This window comes from Panthera leo, chromosome C2, assembly GCF_018350215.1.
Source record: "Panthera leo isolate Ple1 chromosome C2, P.leo_Ple1_pat1.1, whole genome shotgun sequence".
NCBI classification, from domain to species: domain Eukaryota; kingdom Metazoa; phylum Chordata; class Mammalia; order Carnivora; family Felidae; genus Panthera; species Panthera leo.
The window spans coordinates 73616559-73635844 of NC_056687.1; the positions used below are offsets into that span (position 1 = coordinate 73616559).

Genomic DNA, 19286 nt, shown 5'->3' on the forward strand with positions numbered 1-19286 from the left:
TTTGCCAGTGTTTCTCATTTTTTAAGAGACATCGGTTTAAATAACATTGTACTTTTTAGTCCTATCTTACCCATCCTGTCATGTTCTCTCTCCTCACACCTTACTACCTGCTGTGATATTTTACAGTGAACTGTTTGTAAAACACCACAGGTAGTAATAATTAAGGAGTGAAGATTACATGAAAGAATGTAACACAGGCTTTGAATTAGTATAACACTGTACACATGTGAAGTATTCCTATTTGTGTTTGAGGACCATGATAGTAATAGTACAGGATATTTTTAAATCCATTGGTGAGAGACAAAAATCTCATTTGTGAAACTCTTGTGAAGTCACACTCTGGTGTGTTCCCTAATGAAGAGCTGTGTTTGGGAATTAATATCAATTAATCGAGTCTTGTTTTTCTTTTAGTCCCTGCTGGCTGACAAATCTAGCTCTGCAGTTCTTTAACCGTGTAAAAGAAACACTTCGGCAGTATCAGAGAGAGGAACAACAGTATTTAAAGTGGAAAGATCTATTACCCTTCAGGAGGACAGGAGAGCATTTCATTTTACCCTTTCCAATTTTTTATGTTGAGGGTACTTCTGAGTGTATGTGACCTACCTTTGTCAGAGCTTACTGGAAGGATCATTAGAATGTAGCAGGATAAAAACTCTTTAAATTAGGGTTGACTTAAAACTAGGGGCAGTAAAAACTTTTAGTCGTACTTGGGGGTCTTCAGTATAATTTGCCCAATATTTACTTGTTTGAAGAGGCCTTTCTAAATACCTTTGTCTTGCCCAGGAATGTTACGTGAAAGAAATAGATGACAGTAAGGAAAATGTCATTCTGATAAATAAGGCAGACTTGCTGACTGCTGAGCAGCGGAGTGCCTGGGCCACATACTTTGAAAAAGAAAATGTGAAGATTATCTTCTGGTCGGCTTTGGCTGGAGCCATTCAACTGATTGGGGACTCTGAGGTAACCTGAGGGCTTTTTCAGGTTGGGTTTCTGGGAGGAAGATTTCAGTTTCTGGTTAGTAAGCTTTGGGTTTGTTTGTTTGTTTGTTTGTTTGAAGTTTTGTGGGAATTCAGGGATTTTTGTTGGTTCCCTAAATGCTCTGATAGTAGGATGAGCTATACTATAGAAAAATGAGTCACAAGGTTGCTTTCTCTGGTTGTCAAATAGTCTGACATCTCTGGGGCTCTGTGTTACACACTGACACTAGCTAGAATTTTTAATTCTTTTAGATTTTCGGCAGGAAGTTGAATAGGAAGTTTCATAATGACTTTAATAATAGTTTTTAACAGGAGGCGGCGACAACCAAAGCCTGTACCTCTACTTCTCAGGACTTGATTAGAATCTCTTTTGACATTGTTTTCAAAACGAAATGAAGTAATCCTAAAGCTATACCGTGTTCTCTTTTAACCCAAATTTTACAGAAACAATTTGGGGGTGGGGTGGTGGTGTGAATGTGTGTGTGTTTTAAGTTTATTTATTTTGAGAGAGAGAGCGAGCGTGCACAAGCAGGGTAGAGGCAGAGAGAGAGGATCCCAAGCACAGAGCCCGATGTGAGACTCGAACCCACAAACTGCGAGGTTATAACCTGAGCTGAAGGCAGATGCTTAACTCACTGAGCTTCAGGCGCCCTGTGTGCTTGTTTTAAGTAATCTCTACACCCAATCTCCACCCATCGTAGGGCTTGAACTCACAGATCGAGTCACATGCTCCACCAACTGAGCCAGCCAGGTGCCCCTGGGGTTTGTTTTTTAATAAAAAATATAACTAATAACTAATAATAACTATGAAATGAAATTAGTAGTAGAATCTTAGATCTGGAAGAGACCTAAAGTAATATTTTTTTTCCTAGCCTTCTCCTTTTATCTCTGTCAACCATGTATTGACTTGTGTGTTGAGCTGGGTATCAGTGAATATAATACCCTCTCCTGATGAGTTTATAGGTTAGCTCACCTCCATGGCAAACAGTCATATAATCTCTCTGTGACTACATTAAATGACAGAGACCTGGTAGCTCACTGTTCCTGACTTCATTTAGAACGTTCTTCAGGGTTGTCAACGTGGCTCAGTTGGTCCAGCTCTTGATTTCAGCTCAGGTCATGATCCCAGGGTCATGGGATCCACCTCTACACCCCACTTGCTCGCGCATGCACACACACAGTCTCTCTCAATAAAAAATAAAAAATAAAAATGTTAAAGAAAGAAAGTTTTTCAGTTTAGTGAAGCTAAGTTGGCCTCCCTAACCCTTGATCTAAGGACTCTTCCTTTGTCCCCTTAGTTCTCTCTTCTGCAAACTGTATGTATTTTCTGCCTTTCTATTCATTATGGACACAATATCTGGGGCACTCTTCATCTCAAGTGCCTGTTTGCCTGTGTCAGGATAACATTAAAATTGGTGGCACCTAATTGAATATGTTATTCTAGATATGGTTTGCCCAGGATGTATACAGAGAGACTATTAACTTCTTGTAATCAGGATACTCCTAGTAATTCAGAGTTTTTGTTAATTCACCCGTTTCAAAGGAGCTATATTATGGTCTTGGCCAATTTAACCTGTGAACAACCAAATCCCTGAAATATCTTTTAGAAATGAGAAGACTTAATGCAAATCTCGCCCCATATTTACATATGGAAAAAGTTTTTGTGTTTGTGGTTGTTTGTTTTTGAGAGAGAGCGCGCACGAGCACAAGTGAGGGAGGGGCAGAGAGAGGGGGCGGACAGAGGATCCAAATTGGGCCCTACACTGACAGCAGCAAGCCCAGTGCGGGGCTCAAACTCACAAACCATGAGATCATGACCTGAGCTGAATTCAGATGTTCAACCAAGTGAGCCACTCAGGCTCAACTTAGGACAGTATTGTTCCTCTGAAATATTGTTAGTATTTGGGGCTAAGGTAGAGAATTCATTTTGGTTGTGCAATTTGCTTTTCTCTCCTTCTAGCTTTGAATCTGCAGATGTTGTGTGTTTGTGCTTCTGTATATTCTTTCCAGTCATTGATGTTAAACAGGTCAGAACCAAGGGGAGAGCTCTGTAACCTTTTGTGAACTTACTAAGCACTTGGTACTAATAAGCATTCTGATGTGATGAATATAGATGTGTTTGCAAGGATAGAACAGTAAGGATCATTCTGTTGTTACTATTGTTAATAAAAACTAACCCATAAAAAGTTTATTCTGTGCCAGGCACCACTATCCTAAGCACTTTGTATATTTTATTCATTTAATCTTCTCAACAGTAAATGTAAGTGCTTATTATCCTCAGGTAGTCTGGCTTCCTAATTTGTCCTCTTAACCATTATTTCTGTTTCACCTCTTTCCTGGAAGCCAGCATCTTACTGAAGGTTTTTGTTGTTGTATTTTTAAATTACCAAAAATGAAAAAAGGATTAGTTTCTACATCTGTAGTCTTCCCTGAACTGTTACCAAGTAGTACGTTCCACTTTTTTACATAATCTGTTCTCAGGAAACCCTTGTTGCCTCCTGTTGATGACTATCTTTTTAGGGCTCACCAGCTGCCTTGTGGACTTACTCCCATATCCAACTCCGAGTTAACAGTGTGTGGTTATGGAAGATATTCTTTCTTCCTTCTTAAGTTAGCCATCATTTACTCCTCCCAAGTCTTCTGAAGTCTCTGATGTTTTTCTTGATTTCTCAAGACCAATAACTAACTACTGTTGTGATGTATCAGTAATCACATCTGTCATTTGAGTATCAAACATGAACTTACTAGAAATAGTTTGATAATCACTGTACTCGCCTATCTGAAGCTTGGTTCTTCCTTTACAGTTGTTTAACCCCTTCTTATTTGAAAGAGCATGACAGTTTTCAAGCCGAGTACCTTAGTTTTTTCTTGGCCATCTGTTAAATTGCACTGTTTTCCTAAGAAATTGGCTTTCCCCTTATTTTTATTTTACTATAACTGCCACAAAGTCCTTCTGTTGTCCTTCTCATTTTTCCTGAACCTAAACTGCTTCTCGTTTTAGGTGGGGTCTTTTTTAAAAGTCTTTATTTATTTATTTTGAGAGAGAGAGAGAGTGCACGTGCATTGGGCGGGGCAGAGAGAGAAATTCCCAAGCAGGCTCTGCACTGTCACCGCAGAGCCCGATATACAAACCCACAAACCAACTGAGCCATCGAGGTGCCCCTGGTTCACATTATTGTTACCTGTTTCTTTCATATTTTAAAATGATCCAGAAGAGTTCACGGTGAAGACACACCATCTTCTTTACACTCATTGTTCATTTCTCATAGAAATTGCTCCCAGTTCTGTAGTTCTGTTATAAGCCATACTGTTTTGTTGTGGGTTGTTTTTTTTTTTAAGTTTTTTTTTTTTTTTTTTTTTTTTTTTTTTTGAGAGAACATGAGCAGGGGAGGGCCAAAGAGCGAGAGAGTGTGAGAGAGAGAGAGAGAGAGAGAGAGAATGAGAGAGAGAGAGAATCCCAAGCAGGCCCTGCACTGTCAGCACAGAGCCCAATGTGGGGCTCAAACCCACGAATCATGAGATCATAGAGTTGAATGCTTAACCAACTGAGCCACATAGGCACCCTCATGCTGTTTCTTTTTGACTCACCAGGCTTGACTGTGAAATCATGCCTATTTTCTGTGATGGTTTATGTCACTACTTTCCTAAAATTTAGGATACCTGTTTAACTCCCTGTGTCCTCTTCTGTGACGATTACTCATTCTAACATTAGGTAATTTAGAAATGATACCAGGTTTGCATCACTTCTAAATCCAGACCAATTCACTCTTGTTGATACAAATCAATATAGTAATACCATAAATTGTCTTCGTTTTGCTTTAATATCAGTAGGAATTCAGAAGAATTTACACATCCCTAAAGAGTAAATGATTTTTATCTTTTTTTTCTTTTTTGCATATGTGAATAATTTTCACATGTGGAGTTGAGTTTTGTTTATTTCATCCGGAGGGAGCTGTGTTGCACAGCACTTTGATTTATTAAAGGCAATTATAAAGGAATAGCAGTTTCCTTAAATATGCAAACCAGAGTCTTTAAAAATGCAAATGTAAAAAACTCAAATTATAAATTCTGCCCTTCTTGCTTTGTGCAGAGAAGAGAATGTTAAATGTTTTATTGTTAACGAGAAATGCTTTGTTCTATAGGCCGTTGTAAAATGGCATACTGACAAAGAATTCAGCTTGACATGGGCTTTTCTAAGCTCTTGCTTTCTTTAAAGATGTATCTATTACAGAAGTAACGCATGTTGTTTGTACAGAGTTCAAATAATACAGGAACGCATAAAGTGACGATCCACTGTTCCTCCCGTCCCCAAAGGGCACCACTGTTGATAGTTTGGTTGTGTCCTCGCACTGAAAGACTTACATTGTCTCCCTGTTTTCACCTTTTCTGGTCTCCTTCATGGCTTTTCTTGTCCTCTGTTCTTCAATAACCAACTCTGAATACTTTCATTAGAATGAAAGATGCCATTGTTCTACCCTTCTGAACTTTTGCGGTTTCTGTTATTTCATCAGGAACATGTGAACGAGGGTGCTGGAGAAGCCAATACAACTGAGTCTGAAAACTCCAGTTGTGATGAGGCTGAAAATCCTCACAGTGAGACCGAACAGCTCCTGGACGGGGGATCCCTGCCACTTGGTGAAGTTGCCAGTAGCGATGAAGACAACAGTGAGTACGAGGACTGTCCGGAGGAGGAGGAGGAAGTTTGGCAGACGTGTTCGGAAGAGGACAGCAACCCTGACGAAGAGGCCTGTGGCTGGGACAGGAAGGAAAGCTGTACTGTGGATTCTGAGGCTCAGGACAGGAACACCCTGGAGAAGAGGCACACACGCAATTTCAGCCACCTGGTATCAAGGCAGGAGTTATTGGAGATCTTTAAGCAGCTACATACCGGGAAGAAAGTGAAAGATGGACAGCTTACTGTTGGACTGGTAAGGTGAAATAGGTCCTGAGATTGTTACCCCATGGGTATCTTTATATCCAATCCATTGATAGCTACACTGGAATCCAAGGGACTACTAACCACGCTTCTGGCATCATTGGGAACGTTATTGCCCTCTTGTTGCCCACTGGCATTGTGGGAGTAGGCAGTGTGACAGGAAAAGTCAAAAGTGTACTCTTTCAAGGCTTACATTGGCTATACCTCTTTTCATAGTAATTATCTTCTCCCACCTCCTTCCAGTTCAGCGCTACCATTCATGTGACTTCCCAAGAAGTACTTGGAAAAGAGCACTTTTAAGCCCATTTTCACTCTTCCAGGTCAATATTCTTACCTTCTGGAGGCTTATGGTGTCATGTGATCCTTGCGAATTTGTACTGTAAATGTTCCAGATGCATTCTAGGGAGAATCCCAACATCTTTGGGCCAGGTACAACAAGATTGGTGCTTTGGTTGCATAAGAATAGGGGAAAGGATTCTGTGTCTCCCTCTCTCTGACCCTCCCCTGTTCATGCTCTGTCTCTCTCTGTCTCAAAAATAAATAAACGTTAACCAAAAAAAAAAAAAAAAAATTAAAAAAAAAAAAAGAATAGGGGAAAGGAGGGGCGACTGGGTGGCTCAGTTGGTTGATCCTCCGACTTCGGCTCAGGTCATGATCTCACAGTTCGTGAGTTCCAGCCCCATATCTGGCTCATTGCTTACAGTGTGGAGCCTGCTTCGGATCCTCTGTCCCCCTCTCTCTGCCCCTTTCCTGCTCGTGCACATGTGTGCGCACTCTCTCAAAAATAAACAAAAAACGGGAAAGGAGATCACGTCCCTAGCTACATATACACTAATTCTAGAGGTGGCTGTGAGAAGTACCCAAACCTCAGGGGTGTACAGCAGAGCTCCAGACAGCCATATCTTTAGCTAAGGAAGTGTAAGATGTTAGAGAAGGTATTTTATAGATCTTCCATCCAAGCAAGAAAACAAAACAGTGAAAGAAAGTAGATCATGGCAGCCTTAAAATCTTCTAGCTTTTAAGTTACGTGCCGAGTAGAGCAATCCTAATTGTTTTGAAGCACTGTCCCCCTCCCAAAGCGTACTTAAAATGATTATAGCAGATTGATGTTTTATTTTAGAACACTAGGTAAAGGAATTGTCCCTGGAGCCAGGCAGACCTAGTATAATTCCCAGTTCTACAGTGGAACTGATTTACTTGCTATAAACTTTGGGAAATGTAGCTAATTTCTCTTAGCTTTACAACTCCACTTCTATATATTATTGCTAAAAATTCATTTTCCATATGCCACCAGAAAGCCCAGCTTCCCTAAAAGCTAGTTTCTTTCTCACATTTACGAACATGCTAAGCAGCGTCGCCACTTTCTGAATGTCTTACTCTAGAAATCTTGAAAATAGGTTAATTTACTCATTCTGTGAACATTTATTGATCACTGGCCACATGCCAGGCGTCCTGCTGGGCCATGACAGTCAGTGTATCTCCACCCTCCCAGAACTTCTAATTCCAAGTGTAGGGAGTGGTAGAGAAGACATCCAGCACCCTATAAGAGTTGTATAATGAGGAGCCTGGTCTGCAGGAGGTGGGGGAGATGACAGCAACAGAAGTCCCCTGCCCCCAACAAAGGACATGGAAACAAATGGTAACATGTTATGTAATCAAGATATAAATAAACACAAAACATGAGAATATTGAAATTAATGAGCAGTCGTCTGAAATATTTATGTAAGAGGTTGCACCTTAAAGTACAATGTGACAATGGAAGGAAGGGCCTTCAGACAAACAGAAGGTAAAGGTTTAAACCAAGCCCCAGGAATGGAAGTATGTCCATGGACCAGCAGGTGGCAGTATGGCTAAGCATAGAGAGGGGCAAGAGAGAAGCTGAGCAATGGAAGTGATGTGTTACGAGGCCTGTACTGGAGGTGGAAGGTTTGGGGTTTTATGTTCCATGGGATCAGTATTTGTAATCTTCCAGTCGTGCTGACGGAGGATTGTTTGAACCAGGTAAGAAGGAATTGGATTTAGAGGTGCAGGGAAAAAAACCTAAGAAAAAGCCTGGAGCAAGACTGGCATGATTTGAGCATTTATTTGAGAATCTTTATATGATCCTGCTAAGACTCACTGAAGAGTTTTAATAGCTTGTTAACCCACAGCAAGTCCATGTGCCATTTACCATTGTTAACCAATAAGATAGAAGCTTGCTGGTAAGTTACTAAAAATTAAAAGTGATTGTATGTTGTGATGATTAAAATACCTGTCTGATGCTTGACTTCACCCACAGTGTGGAAAATATAACAGAAACTATGCCTGTAAGATGGGACATCGTGGGTCGTGGGAGTGACACAGGGGGAACCTCCCTATTGACCAAATGAGAGCTCGTGGGAGCTGAGAACAAGGGGCTGAGGTTTATAATATCTGCTGTTACAGCAAGACCTCTACAAATAAAATGTACTTAGCTTGACTGTTCATCACTGGAGACCTGTCTGAATAAATACATCCACACTGCAGGGGAACAAATTGTCCACAAACAGCACCTATTTCAAATAATCTTTTGAAGCAACCAAACACGCTGGAGTTGGACTATTTATGTATTATCTTTGGGTTTGATACACGTACTGTCAGACGCTAGTAACTTAGGTGTCTCTTGCAGGTGGGCTATCCGAATGTTGGTAAGAGTTCCACAATCAACACCATCATGGGCAACAAGAAAGTGTCTGTGTCTGCCACACCTGGTCACACCAAGCATTTTCAGGTATTTCTGCAGCATCAGCCTGTTTCCTCCTTAGCCAGTTCCTCCGGCTGGGTATTTCTGAGTTCTTCACCACTCGCGTGTTGGTCTTTTCCCTTCCTCTGCTGTGTGCCCAGCGTAAACCTCTCACTTGTCTTTCAGACTCTCTATGTGGAACCTGGCCTCTGCTTATGTGACTGCCCGGGCCTGGTGATGCCATCCTTCGTCTCTACCAAGGCAGAAATGACTTGCAATGGAATCCTCCCTATTGACCAAATGAGAGACCACGTTCCCCCTGTGTCACTAATATCCTTTCTGCTTTGCAAAGACTGGTTGTTATGTGTACACTAGGGCTTCAAGTTTGTTTTGGACTTGGCTTTGCATTGGATGTATTGAAAAACCTGAAACACTTAACAGTAACCTGCCCAAGTTTATATGTGAGGTAGCATCAGGATTACAGAACCTCATGTCCTGAGTGCAGCAGTGTCGCCTGGAATCAGTGGAAGAGCCCAGTCTTGGATCTCAGCCCCGAGTTGCAAACCTGAATCCTGAGACTGCCATTTGACTATTTGTGTGATAAGCTTGCTTAACCTTCCAGAAACTCTTTTCTGAAAAGTGCCAGTAATAACAGCTCCTTCACAGTTGATAAGACCTGAATGAAGAGATATACGTGTTTATGGTTTGAAAGACTTCATACTCTTAAAATGTCAATTCTCCTCAAATCGATACATCAGTGCAATGCAATGCAATCCCAATCAAAATCCCAGCATGCTTTTAAAGTATGCAAATAGGCCTACCAAAAAAAAAGGAACTCTGCTGCTTCCCAGCATAATGAGTTAACTTTTGTGAAGCACCTAGGATAGTGTGTGACATGAAAAAAATATTGTTAAGAACCACAGTGTCTTAAGATCTTACCCTACTTACAACCCAACAGGCTAGTCTGTTACTGTTCCGTGGATGCCGGAGGAAGATAGGAAGGAGACTCCATGAAACTGACATGCCAATTTGTTAATTTATAAGTAGCGTGAAATTTCTGGCCCTGTACAGTTCTTGACAAGATTCTTCATGACTGCCCTGAAGGCCACCGCATTTTATTTACCCCAATTTGATTTCTCCTCCTGTAAGAAATAATGAGAATTCATCTGCCAGGATTGATAAAATATAGTATATCGCTAAAATAGAATAGTATATAGTTGTTAAAAATACTGCACTAAGTCTGCCTGTGGTAACCTAGGTAGATCTCAAAAGATCACATATACGGTGTGACACCCATTTCTGTAAAAATTGTCACCTCACAGAACAGTACTTTGCATTAATAGATAACATGCGAGTGTGAAAGTGGGAGAAGCAGACCAGTGGAGGTTTGCATTTGTAATACAATTTTTTAAAAAAATGGTTTTTTTAACATTTATTTATTTTTGAGACAGAGCATGAACAAGGGAGGGTCAGAGAGGGAGACACAGAATCTGAAACAGGCTCCAGGTTCTGAGCTGCCAGCACAGAGCCCAACACGGGGCTCGAACTCACAGACTGAGATCATGACCTGAGCCAAAGTCGGACGCTTAACTGACTGAGCCACCCAGGTGCCCCTGTAATACAATTTTTAGTAGACGAAATTGTTACCACTTCTTGATAGTTGGGAACACAGTTGTTACATTATTTATGCTTTTCTGTATATTTTCCATTTCTGTTTGAATTAATAATCGGATGCGTATTGAGCATTCATTACAAGCCAGATAAGGTTGGGTTCTGTGGAAGCTATGAGCATGAATCAGCCATGGATCCTGCCCTTTCTGGATTCGGTCTCGGGGGCATATGGGGCATGTGCATGAATAGCCGGTACAAGGTAGAATGGTATTTAAAGAGAAAGCATTTGAAAATTAATGAATAACTGTACTTCTTTTTTGGAGACATAAAAAGGCTTTGGTCATAGGAGTGCTAAAGTACCATGGTCTCAGAATTAGAGGCATGTGTCAGAAGCCGTGGTGGGAAGGGGTCAGTTCAAGGTAATGGATTCCTTGACAAGCTTATGTTTGCCAGAATATTCCGAGATATGTTTTAGAAGCTACCTATGGCATTAATATCATAAAGCCTAGAGAGGATGAAGATCCCCATCGACCTCCGACATCAGAAGAACTGTTGACAGCTTACGGATGTGAGTTGTGATTTATTTTAAAACATGAACAATTAAATGAACAAAAAGTAACAACATAGTTAATGAGAGCAACTACTCCTGCAGAGATAGAAATTTACATTTTTCCTTAGCATTTGTCATGTCATCTTCCAAGGTTTGTGCTTTCGTTGTCTCTGTTGGCCTTGCCTCCAGCTACCTGGTCTCCAGGTAGCTGCTTTGGTGGTGGGTTCAGAGTGCAGCAGTAAGGGAGGGGAGCTGACTGCTCCGTGAGTAGCATTTTACTTCAGTGTGGTAAGTGCTTTCTGGAGTTAGAGGAGGAGATGCTTTGAATCCCTTGCCTCTCCTCAGGTCTGCCCTTTGCTTTCACTATAGCAGTCAGGCCCCTCCCTGTTGAATGCCTAGATGCAGACTGTTGAAAGCTCCCACAGAGAGCACCAGCAAGAGCCAGCAGTTGTCACATGCCTCTAAGAAAAGGCCCTGAGGGCATTCACTGTTTAGAAGATAACCAGGTGTAGACACGATTCAGATTGAGGCTGTGCTGGCTTTTTCTGGAGTCTTCTCCCAAACGGGGAAGAAAAGGGATGTTGGGAAGAAAATGAATATGCTGTCAGAGCAGGTAGGAGAGTTGTGAGGGCAGCATTGGAAGGGAAAGCCCTCAGATTGGGACGTTGCTGAATGTGGTTAGGATAGGGACACAAAACAGCCTCCCTCCCCTTCCATCAGTCCCTTGGAAACCTTGTTTGACATTAACTTGAACTTAGCTTAGTTGAGAGACTTTAAAGAGGATAAATATTAAGCATTTGTGATGAGACCAGTGTAGTCACAAAACCGCGTAAGAGACCTTAAAGATCATTCCGCCTCTCACCTCTTTTTTTTTTTTAAGACGAGTAATCTGAAATCAGAGCATGAAATGACTTGCCTACAGTGGTGTCTGATCAGTGGCGCATAGCCCGAGTTTCATATTCCAGGCCTCTTTCCAGTAGTGGGCTTCCACCAGACTTTCCATTTGATTGGACTTCCAGATAAAACTAAAAGTAATCGTTTTTTAAGATTTTTCATCTAATGCTGATAAAATCAGAGTAAGGAAAAGGCCAGTTTGTAAAGATGGGTGACCACATACGTATAGTTTCTAAGATCATTTTGCAGGTCTGTAAAGAATAGTCTCTGACAGGGGCGCCTGGGTGGCTCAGTTGGTTGAGCGTCCGACTTCGGCTCAGGTCATGATCTCACAGCTCGTGAGTTCGAGCCCCATGTCAGGCTCTGTGCTGACAGCTCGGAGCCTGGAGCCTGCTTCCAATTGTGTGTCTCCCCCTCCCTCTGCCCCTAACCCACTCACTTTCTGTCTCTGTCTCTCTCAAAAGTAAATAAACATTAAAAAAAATTTTTTTTTTAAGAATAGTCTCTGATGGTTCATAAGACATTGCTAAATAACTTTAATTTGCGTATCTTTACTAATGAAATGGAACATCTGTGCATATGCTGGCCATTTCTGTTTCTTCTGGGAATCACCTTTTTCTATGCATCTTGTGTTCTTTTAAGGATTTGTAGGACTTCTTTGTGGTTTCTTTAGCCTTATATATGTTAACAATTTTAACAGACTTTCCTTTTTGGCTTGATGGTGTTTGGTGTTTTACTTGGGAGGGCCTTCCCTATCTTAAAAGGATAAAACTATTTTCCTGTAATGTCTTTTTTTATGTACCTTTAGATTTTTAATCTGCCTACGTGTTTTTTTATGTATTGTGCGATCTAGGGTTCTAACTATTTTCTTCTGAACTGAAAGAGCCAATACACAGCTACTAAGTGAAGGAGCTATTTTTAACCCAACCCGTCTGCCAAAGGCCATATTCTTAACCACTAGGCTCTGCTACCCCCTCTAGTTGAGTTAGTATTAGAGGGATCTTTGTTGTATGTTTGGGAAGTTGGGAAAATGCATAGATACATTATTAAACAAGAAGACTTACTATATTGCTTTTGGTTTTGCTAATTGTAGTGACGGCATAGCATTCTACAGGTGGCCTCCGTATGTAAATGTTTAAAATCAAGAGATGAAAGAAATAACTGGAGTGGAGAGAGATTGAATGTGTGTGTCAGCCCTTGGTGCTAGGCTATCAGAACAGTGTGGTCTGTTCACCCAGATTGTCGGAGGTCGTTATAATTGCTACCAGAATGTCTTCTACCATGACAGTTGCTTTTTAAAGCTAGAGAGTAAGGATGCGTAGTTGGTGTGGTAATGGACTAAACTTCCTTCACCTCAGTTGTCTTCGTTGTGATTTGCCGTCTTCTAACTTCAGTTTTGCACAACCCATTTCTCCTCACAGATATGCGAGGATTCATGACTGCGCACGGACAGCCAGACCAGCCTCGGTCTGCTCGCTATATCCTGAAGGACTACGTCAGTGTAAGTGAGCCCAGCTCCTCGATGCTCTTGAGTGAGCAGGCCTCCTCTCTCACGGCGCCTAGACGCCAGCAACCTGTTGCGTCACAAAGGAGGGATTTTCTCATTGAGGGTGTGTTGTAATTGGCAAGATCCAGTGTTGGCAAGGTTGGCGTGGGTCTTCTGCGGGAGGAGATCGGCAGCCTCGGCGTGGCTTTCTTGATCCGGGGGAGTTGGCGTCATGTGAGCCAGAGATGGAACCAACAGCACAATTACGAGAGAGAGAGCTCTCTGCACGTTGTCAGCGAAAGTGATAAATGCGTGCCTCTGGCTTTGCCATCGCCTGCAGCTCCTCTTGCAGCTGTGTCACAGTCCTCCTGGGAGTGGAGCGTCCGTATGCCGTTCTCCCTGCGCTCGCCCGGTAACGGTACTCACAGCCCTGCCGAGAGTAGTGCTGTTTTCGGTGCGTCGTCTCATTAAAGATACATAACGAGTCTGTCCACATCACAGATGAGGACGTGCTAAGTTTTGGGTTTTCCTCATCAGTAAAGTAGGAACGAATAGTAGCTGTCTCACGAGATTATTATGGGAAGTAAATGAGAATAACGTGTGTGTGGAGACACACACACCACTAAGCTCAGTGCCTGGCGCATAATTAGCCCCCAGTACTTGTTATGTATTAAGCTTAATTCTTTCTGCAAACAAGCATCTTGGGTCTCCCGTAATAACTGGTTGTGAGGATTCCCTCTTCTGAATGCCACATCAGCAGAGCTCTTGGAAGCATAGGAGTAAAATTGAACATCCATACTGTCTTGCCTTCAGTTCAGGAAGAAAGTAGTTAATCAGTAGAGTATTTGTATGGATAAATTATTTATTCATTTGCCATTTATAAAACTGTGGAAGATGAGAAGATGAGTTACAAACCATAGTTTATAGAGTGTTTATGGTGGGAAGCAGGAAATTTGCATCCAGTGAGCGACCGCCCAACATCTGCATTAGTATAATCCTGCTGTGCAGTTGTGTCCTGATTTTCATTTTGGAAAACACTTAGCCTAAGTATAGTCACATAAGTGCACCGAAGAACATGAGTAGAAATGCAAACAAGGTAAAAAGGAGCACAGAGGAGAAAGATTTCCTCCTGGTCTGCAGGCTGTGGGCAGGCTAGGCCTTCAGAACACTTTAAAGGTAAGTCAGTGTATTCATTAGGACTCTCCATTTGCAGGTGACCAGAAGTCAGCTTGGTTAATCGAAAAACAGGAAGGGGTGCCTGGGTGGCTCTGTTGGTTAAGCGTCCGACTTCGGCTCAGGTCATGATCTCATGGTTCATGGGTTTGAGCCCTGCGTCAGGCTCTGCTGACAGCTCAGAGCCTGCTTTGGATTCTGTGTCTCTCTGTGTGTCCCTCCTCTGTTCACACTCTTACTCTCTCTAAATAAATAAACATTTTTTTTTTTTTAATTGAAAAAAGAAAGCTGGTCAGAGGGTGCTTGGCGGAGATGTCTTCTTTGAGGATTTTTCTTTCTTCTGGGAGAACACAGACAACACATGTGATGTGCTGTTACGCTTCTTGTCTTCGTAGGGTAAACTTCTGTACTGTCATCCTCCTCCTGGAAGAGACCCTGTGACCTTTCAGCATCAACACCAGCGACTCCTAGAGAACAAAACGAATGGTGGTGAACTAAAAATGCATCCAGGCGGAAATAAAAAAGCAAAACAGATTGAAAATGTAGTTGACAAAAGTTTTTTCCATCAAGTAAGTTTTAAAGTTTTTCTTTAACTTCTGATCAGCATATATTATATAGCAGTTCTATTGAAATAACCATTCACATAGTGTAAAATCCACCCTTTGCAAGTATAGTTCAGTAGTTTATAGTATATTCAGAGTTGTGTAGCCATCACCATAATTTTAGAATGTTTTCATCACTCCAGAAAGAAACGTTGTACCCGTTATCAGTCACTCACTGTTTCCCACTCTCCCCAGCCTTTTCCAACTACTGATCAGCTTTCTATAGATTTGCCTATGCTGGACATTTCATATAGATGAAATCACCCACTATGTAGTCTTTTCTGACTGGCTTCTTTAACTTGGCATAATGACTTCAAGGTTCATCCATTTATCAGTACTTTATTCCTTTTTATTGCCAAATAATATTTCATTGAGTGGATATGTCACATTTTGTTTATTTCTCATAGATGGAATTTGGGTTGTTTCCCCTTTCTATTATAAGATAAATGATTTTTTTTAAATTTTTTTTTTTAATGTGTATTCATTTTTGAGAGAGAGAGAGAGAGACAAAGCGTGAGCCAGGGAGAGGCAGAGAGAGAGGGGGAGACCTAGAATCTGAAGCAGGTCCCAGGCTCTGAGCTCTCGGCACAGAGCCCGATGTAGGGCTCAAACTCATGAACCATGAGATCGTGACCTGAAGTCAGATTCTTGACCGACTGAGCCACCCGAGCATCCCCCCTTTTCTATTATAAATAATGCTATGAACATTCATGCACAAGCTTTTGTGTGAACATAGATTTTCAGTTCTCTTGGGCATATAATTAGGGGTGGGATTTCCGGGTCATGTGTTAACCACATGTTTAACATTTGAGGTACTGCCAGACTTACCAAAGTGTCTGTGCCATTTTACATTCCCACTGTCAGGGTATGATGGCTCTAATTTCCTTATATCCTTACTGGTATTTATTTTCTGTCCTTTTTTACTTTAGTCGTCCTACTGTATGAAGTGGTGTCTCATGATTTTGATTTTGATTTCCCTAAGGATGTTGGTAATCTTGTGTGCTCATTGGCACATGTAGATAGATCTTCTTTGGAGAATTACCTATCGTTGAGTTGTAAGAGCTCTTTATAAATTCTGATAAAAACCTTTATCATATTTATAATTTGCAAATATTTTCTACTGTTTAGTGGTCTTTCTGAGCCAGTACATTTTAGTAACTTTCATTGTTTACATCACAGCTACAGTTTATATGCTGCACTTTAAACAACAAATTTAGGAGCACCTGGGCGGCTCGGTCATTTAATTGTCCACCTTCGGCTCAGGTCATGATCTCACGGTTCATGAGTTCAAGCCCTACATCCAGCTCTGCTGTCCGCGAGCAGCCTGCTTCAGATCCTCTGTCTCCCTCACTGTCTGCCCCTCCCCCACTCACATGCACTCTCTATCTCTCCCTCTCAAAAATAAACATTTAAAAAAGATGTTTTAACATAAGAAAATAAAGAAAACTTATATGCAGAACAGTTAAATCCTATAACTGTACTTAATATATTTTTTAAATCCTTTTGTGACTGCTACAGCCATAAAAGGGTGGTGGGGGGAGGGGGTGTCATCTGTATCCAGAGTGATTTCTTTCTGTATTTATATGATGCTTTATTTGTGTGCCTCACACAGGCCAAGCAGATAGTGCTATCCACCACTGGGGCCATTGAGGCTTAAGGAGGCAAAGTGACTTCTTCAAGGATACTTGTCTTAAATGGCAAGGCTGGGCTAGAACTTGATTATTGTGGCTCCTGGTTTGAATTATTTCCAAGTCTGCCAATATTTAGGAGGAAATTTACTGATAGGCAGAAAGATCATAGGTTCTTCCTTGGACCCACTACTATTAAGACAATCATGAAATACTGCTTTGCACTTGCAGAATCATATGGGATTAATTTTATTTTTACTAAGTAAACTTAATTGTTCAGTTTTTTGTTTCATTTTGCTCTACTTAAATAAAATCACAAGTTTACAGAAACTTTTTTGAGCACTATTACATGTGGATACTACACTGGGACCTAGGATATCAAAAGGAAGAAAACATAATTACTGTTTTCAGGGAGATCACATTCTAGCTAAGGGGAGATGGGCAAGTTAACAAGTAACGTGACACGTTAGGTCTAGGGCAGAAGTATAAGTCAGGTACTTTGTGAACCCAGATTGGGGAGCAGTTCCCCCTTGGGGCCAGGAGGAGAGTAGGTGAGTGAACACCACAGAGAGGAGGTGATATCTAAGCTGGACTCTAAGGGCAAATATAAACATACTGGTTGGAAGGAGTGGTGAGGGCGATTCTCCAGGCAGAGAGGGAGTAGCGTGAACAAAGGCATAAAAAGATGGGAGTGTGGATTCTATCAATAAGAAGCCCATGTTGTAAGTGGTCTTGTGTACCCTCTGAGGGAATACGAACTCGGTTCCCCAGGCTACAGGGAGCCATCAGAGGTTTGTGAGGAAAGAGAGATATGTGATGGTTAAACTCTAGTAGAACTGGGGAGTGTTGCAGTGTTCAGTGAAAGCTAATGAATACCGGGGCTAGAACAGGGTGGTGGAGAACAGTGGATAGGTACACCAAATGCTAGAGCCTGGAGCCCACAGAACTTATTGGCTGGCTGTATGTGGTAGATGAGGAAGGCATAGGGAGTGCTTGCTCAGTGGCTAGTTACAGATGGCATTTGAAGCGATGGGACTAAGCAAAGTGAAGGACAAAGAGAATGCACTCAAGACAGAATGCGGAGAAACTTACTTAAGAATGGGGAGAGAGAGAGGAGCAGTGAAGGGGGTGGAAGTCCTCTGTCTTGGAGTTCTCCATAAATAATACTGTGCTTACATCTCCCATACTGCTGTCTTCACTTCCTAGGAAAACATGAGAGCTTTGACCAAAGGAGTCCAGGCTGTGATGGGCTACAAGCCAGGGAGTGGCCTGGTGACTACAGCTGCTGTGAGCTCTGAGGGCAGGGCTGGGAAGGCCTGGAAAAAACATGGCAACAGAAATAAAAAAGAGAAAACTCGTAGACTCTATAAGCACCTGGATACGTGAACTTGGGCTGCAGTGGAAATGGCATCTGCGTTGTGCACCTGGAGAAGACACAGAAGCTGCTCTCGGCCGTGATGCTGTGAAATGGACCCTGCTTCTTGTGGCACGCAGCCACACCAGACAGCCAGTATCAGGACGCAGGGGCTCCGTGGAGCACCGAGTCTAACACAGTCATCTTGGAGCCCCAGAAACTTTGTCCTGTAGAAGGCTGAATTTAAGATGAGGGAATGAATGATTGCATGTGTAAACAAATACACATGCATACTAATTTGTAAATTGGGTTAAAAAAAAAAATACTAAAATTAAATGGTCACTAACAGGCGTTTTATTGGTTTATGTAGATACACTGCCATTTGGACATTTCACATTCTTTAAACAGTTGCAATTTGCCAAAGCATGACTGGGATTTTAGATGGATTCTTTTGAGAACATTATATAGGTTAGTGATTCTCAACCTCACATGCATACCCAGCAGTCCCCTGGTATTGCAGAAGGCACATCAGGTCTTAGAATGAGGGGGCTAGCAGATGTAGTTTTTAAAAGCCTCAGAGAGCCCACCCTTCTATTGAAGATCCCTGTCAACATGAGCCACTACTATAGAAAGTAGTGTGTGTTTTTCTAAAGCTCACCAAAGGCATGAGGAAATGGGCAGATGATCAGCTAGTTCTTGTTTTAGGTATAGTTGCCTGATCTCCTTAGTACTTAGGACCATCAAGAGTGAGACAAGGACAGTTTACCTTTTATAGTACCATTCCTGTTTTAGCCTCTCACTTTACTTTTGTCTCCCTTTTTCTATGAGCCTCATTATTCCCTTAGCTCAGATCCTTTCCTTGTGTTGTGTGGTAGATGTTTTTGGAAATCTAACGGACGTTATGGACGCCTTCTCCAGAAAAATGCACATGCCCATGAACAGTCTTGTGAAATGTATCAGAAGATGACAGACCCGCGGTTCGTCCACAGTTTTGCAGTTAAGCCTTGCCCGATGTGACCAGAGTGTATTTTAAGATATAGTTGAAAAATGTGTTCCACCTGGGGAATAAAAAATATATACTTGTTTATTTAACAGATAGCACCTTCTGTGTGGCAGGAAAGGCACTGGAAACCGGGGACAGCAGGAGTAGGGCCCTGATGCAGGAAGTTAGCAAGAGCCATCACATGGCCTTAGAGCCTGTGAGGGGATTCTGGAGGTTTGCTCAAAAGCGGTGGGTCAGCCAAGGAAGAGTTTATAAACAGGTAAGGAATTAGTGTTCTAGTTCTTCATTTGAATATCGGGTGAAAGGTTATTCCAGATCAAGCCTGAGGCAGAGCTAGAGAGGTTCCGCAGTTGTGTTCATCCATCTGCAAC

At 41.8% G+C, this 19286-nt stretch overlaps 1 protein-coding gene across 1 annotated transcript in view; it reads left to right on the top strand.

The window, feature by feature from the left end:
- Positions 1 to 19004, top strand: part of LSG1 (large 60S subunit nuclear export GTPase 1) — a 36640-nt gene extending 17636 nt beyond the window's left edge. The window contains exons 7-14 of the mRNA XM_042955375.1: positions 784 to 960; positions 5489 to 5905; positions 8561 to 8662; positions 8801 to 8944; positions 10670 to 10793; positions 13091 to 13170; positions 14724 to 14897; positions 17765 to 19004. Of these exons, the coding sequence (XP_042811309.1) occupies positions 784 to 960; positions 5489 to 5905; positions 8561 to 8662; positions 8801 to 8944; positions 10670 to 10793; positions 13091 to 13170; positions 14724 to 14897; positions 17765 to 17944 (1398 nt within the window). The 3' untranslated portion in view covers positions 17945 to 19004. The remainder of the gene's footprint in view (positions 1 to 783; positions 961 to 5488; positions 5906 to 8560; positions 8663 to 8800; positions 8945 to 10669; positions 10794 to 13090; positions 13171 to 14723; positions 14898 to 17764) is intronic.
- Positions 19005 to 19286: the final 282 nt, after the last annotated feature.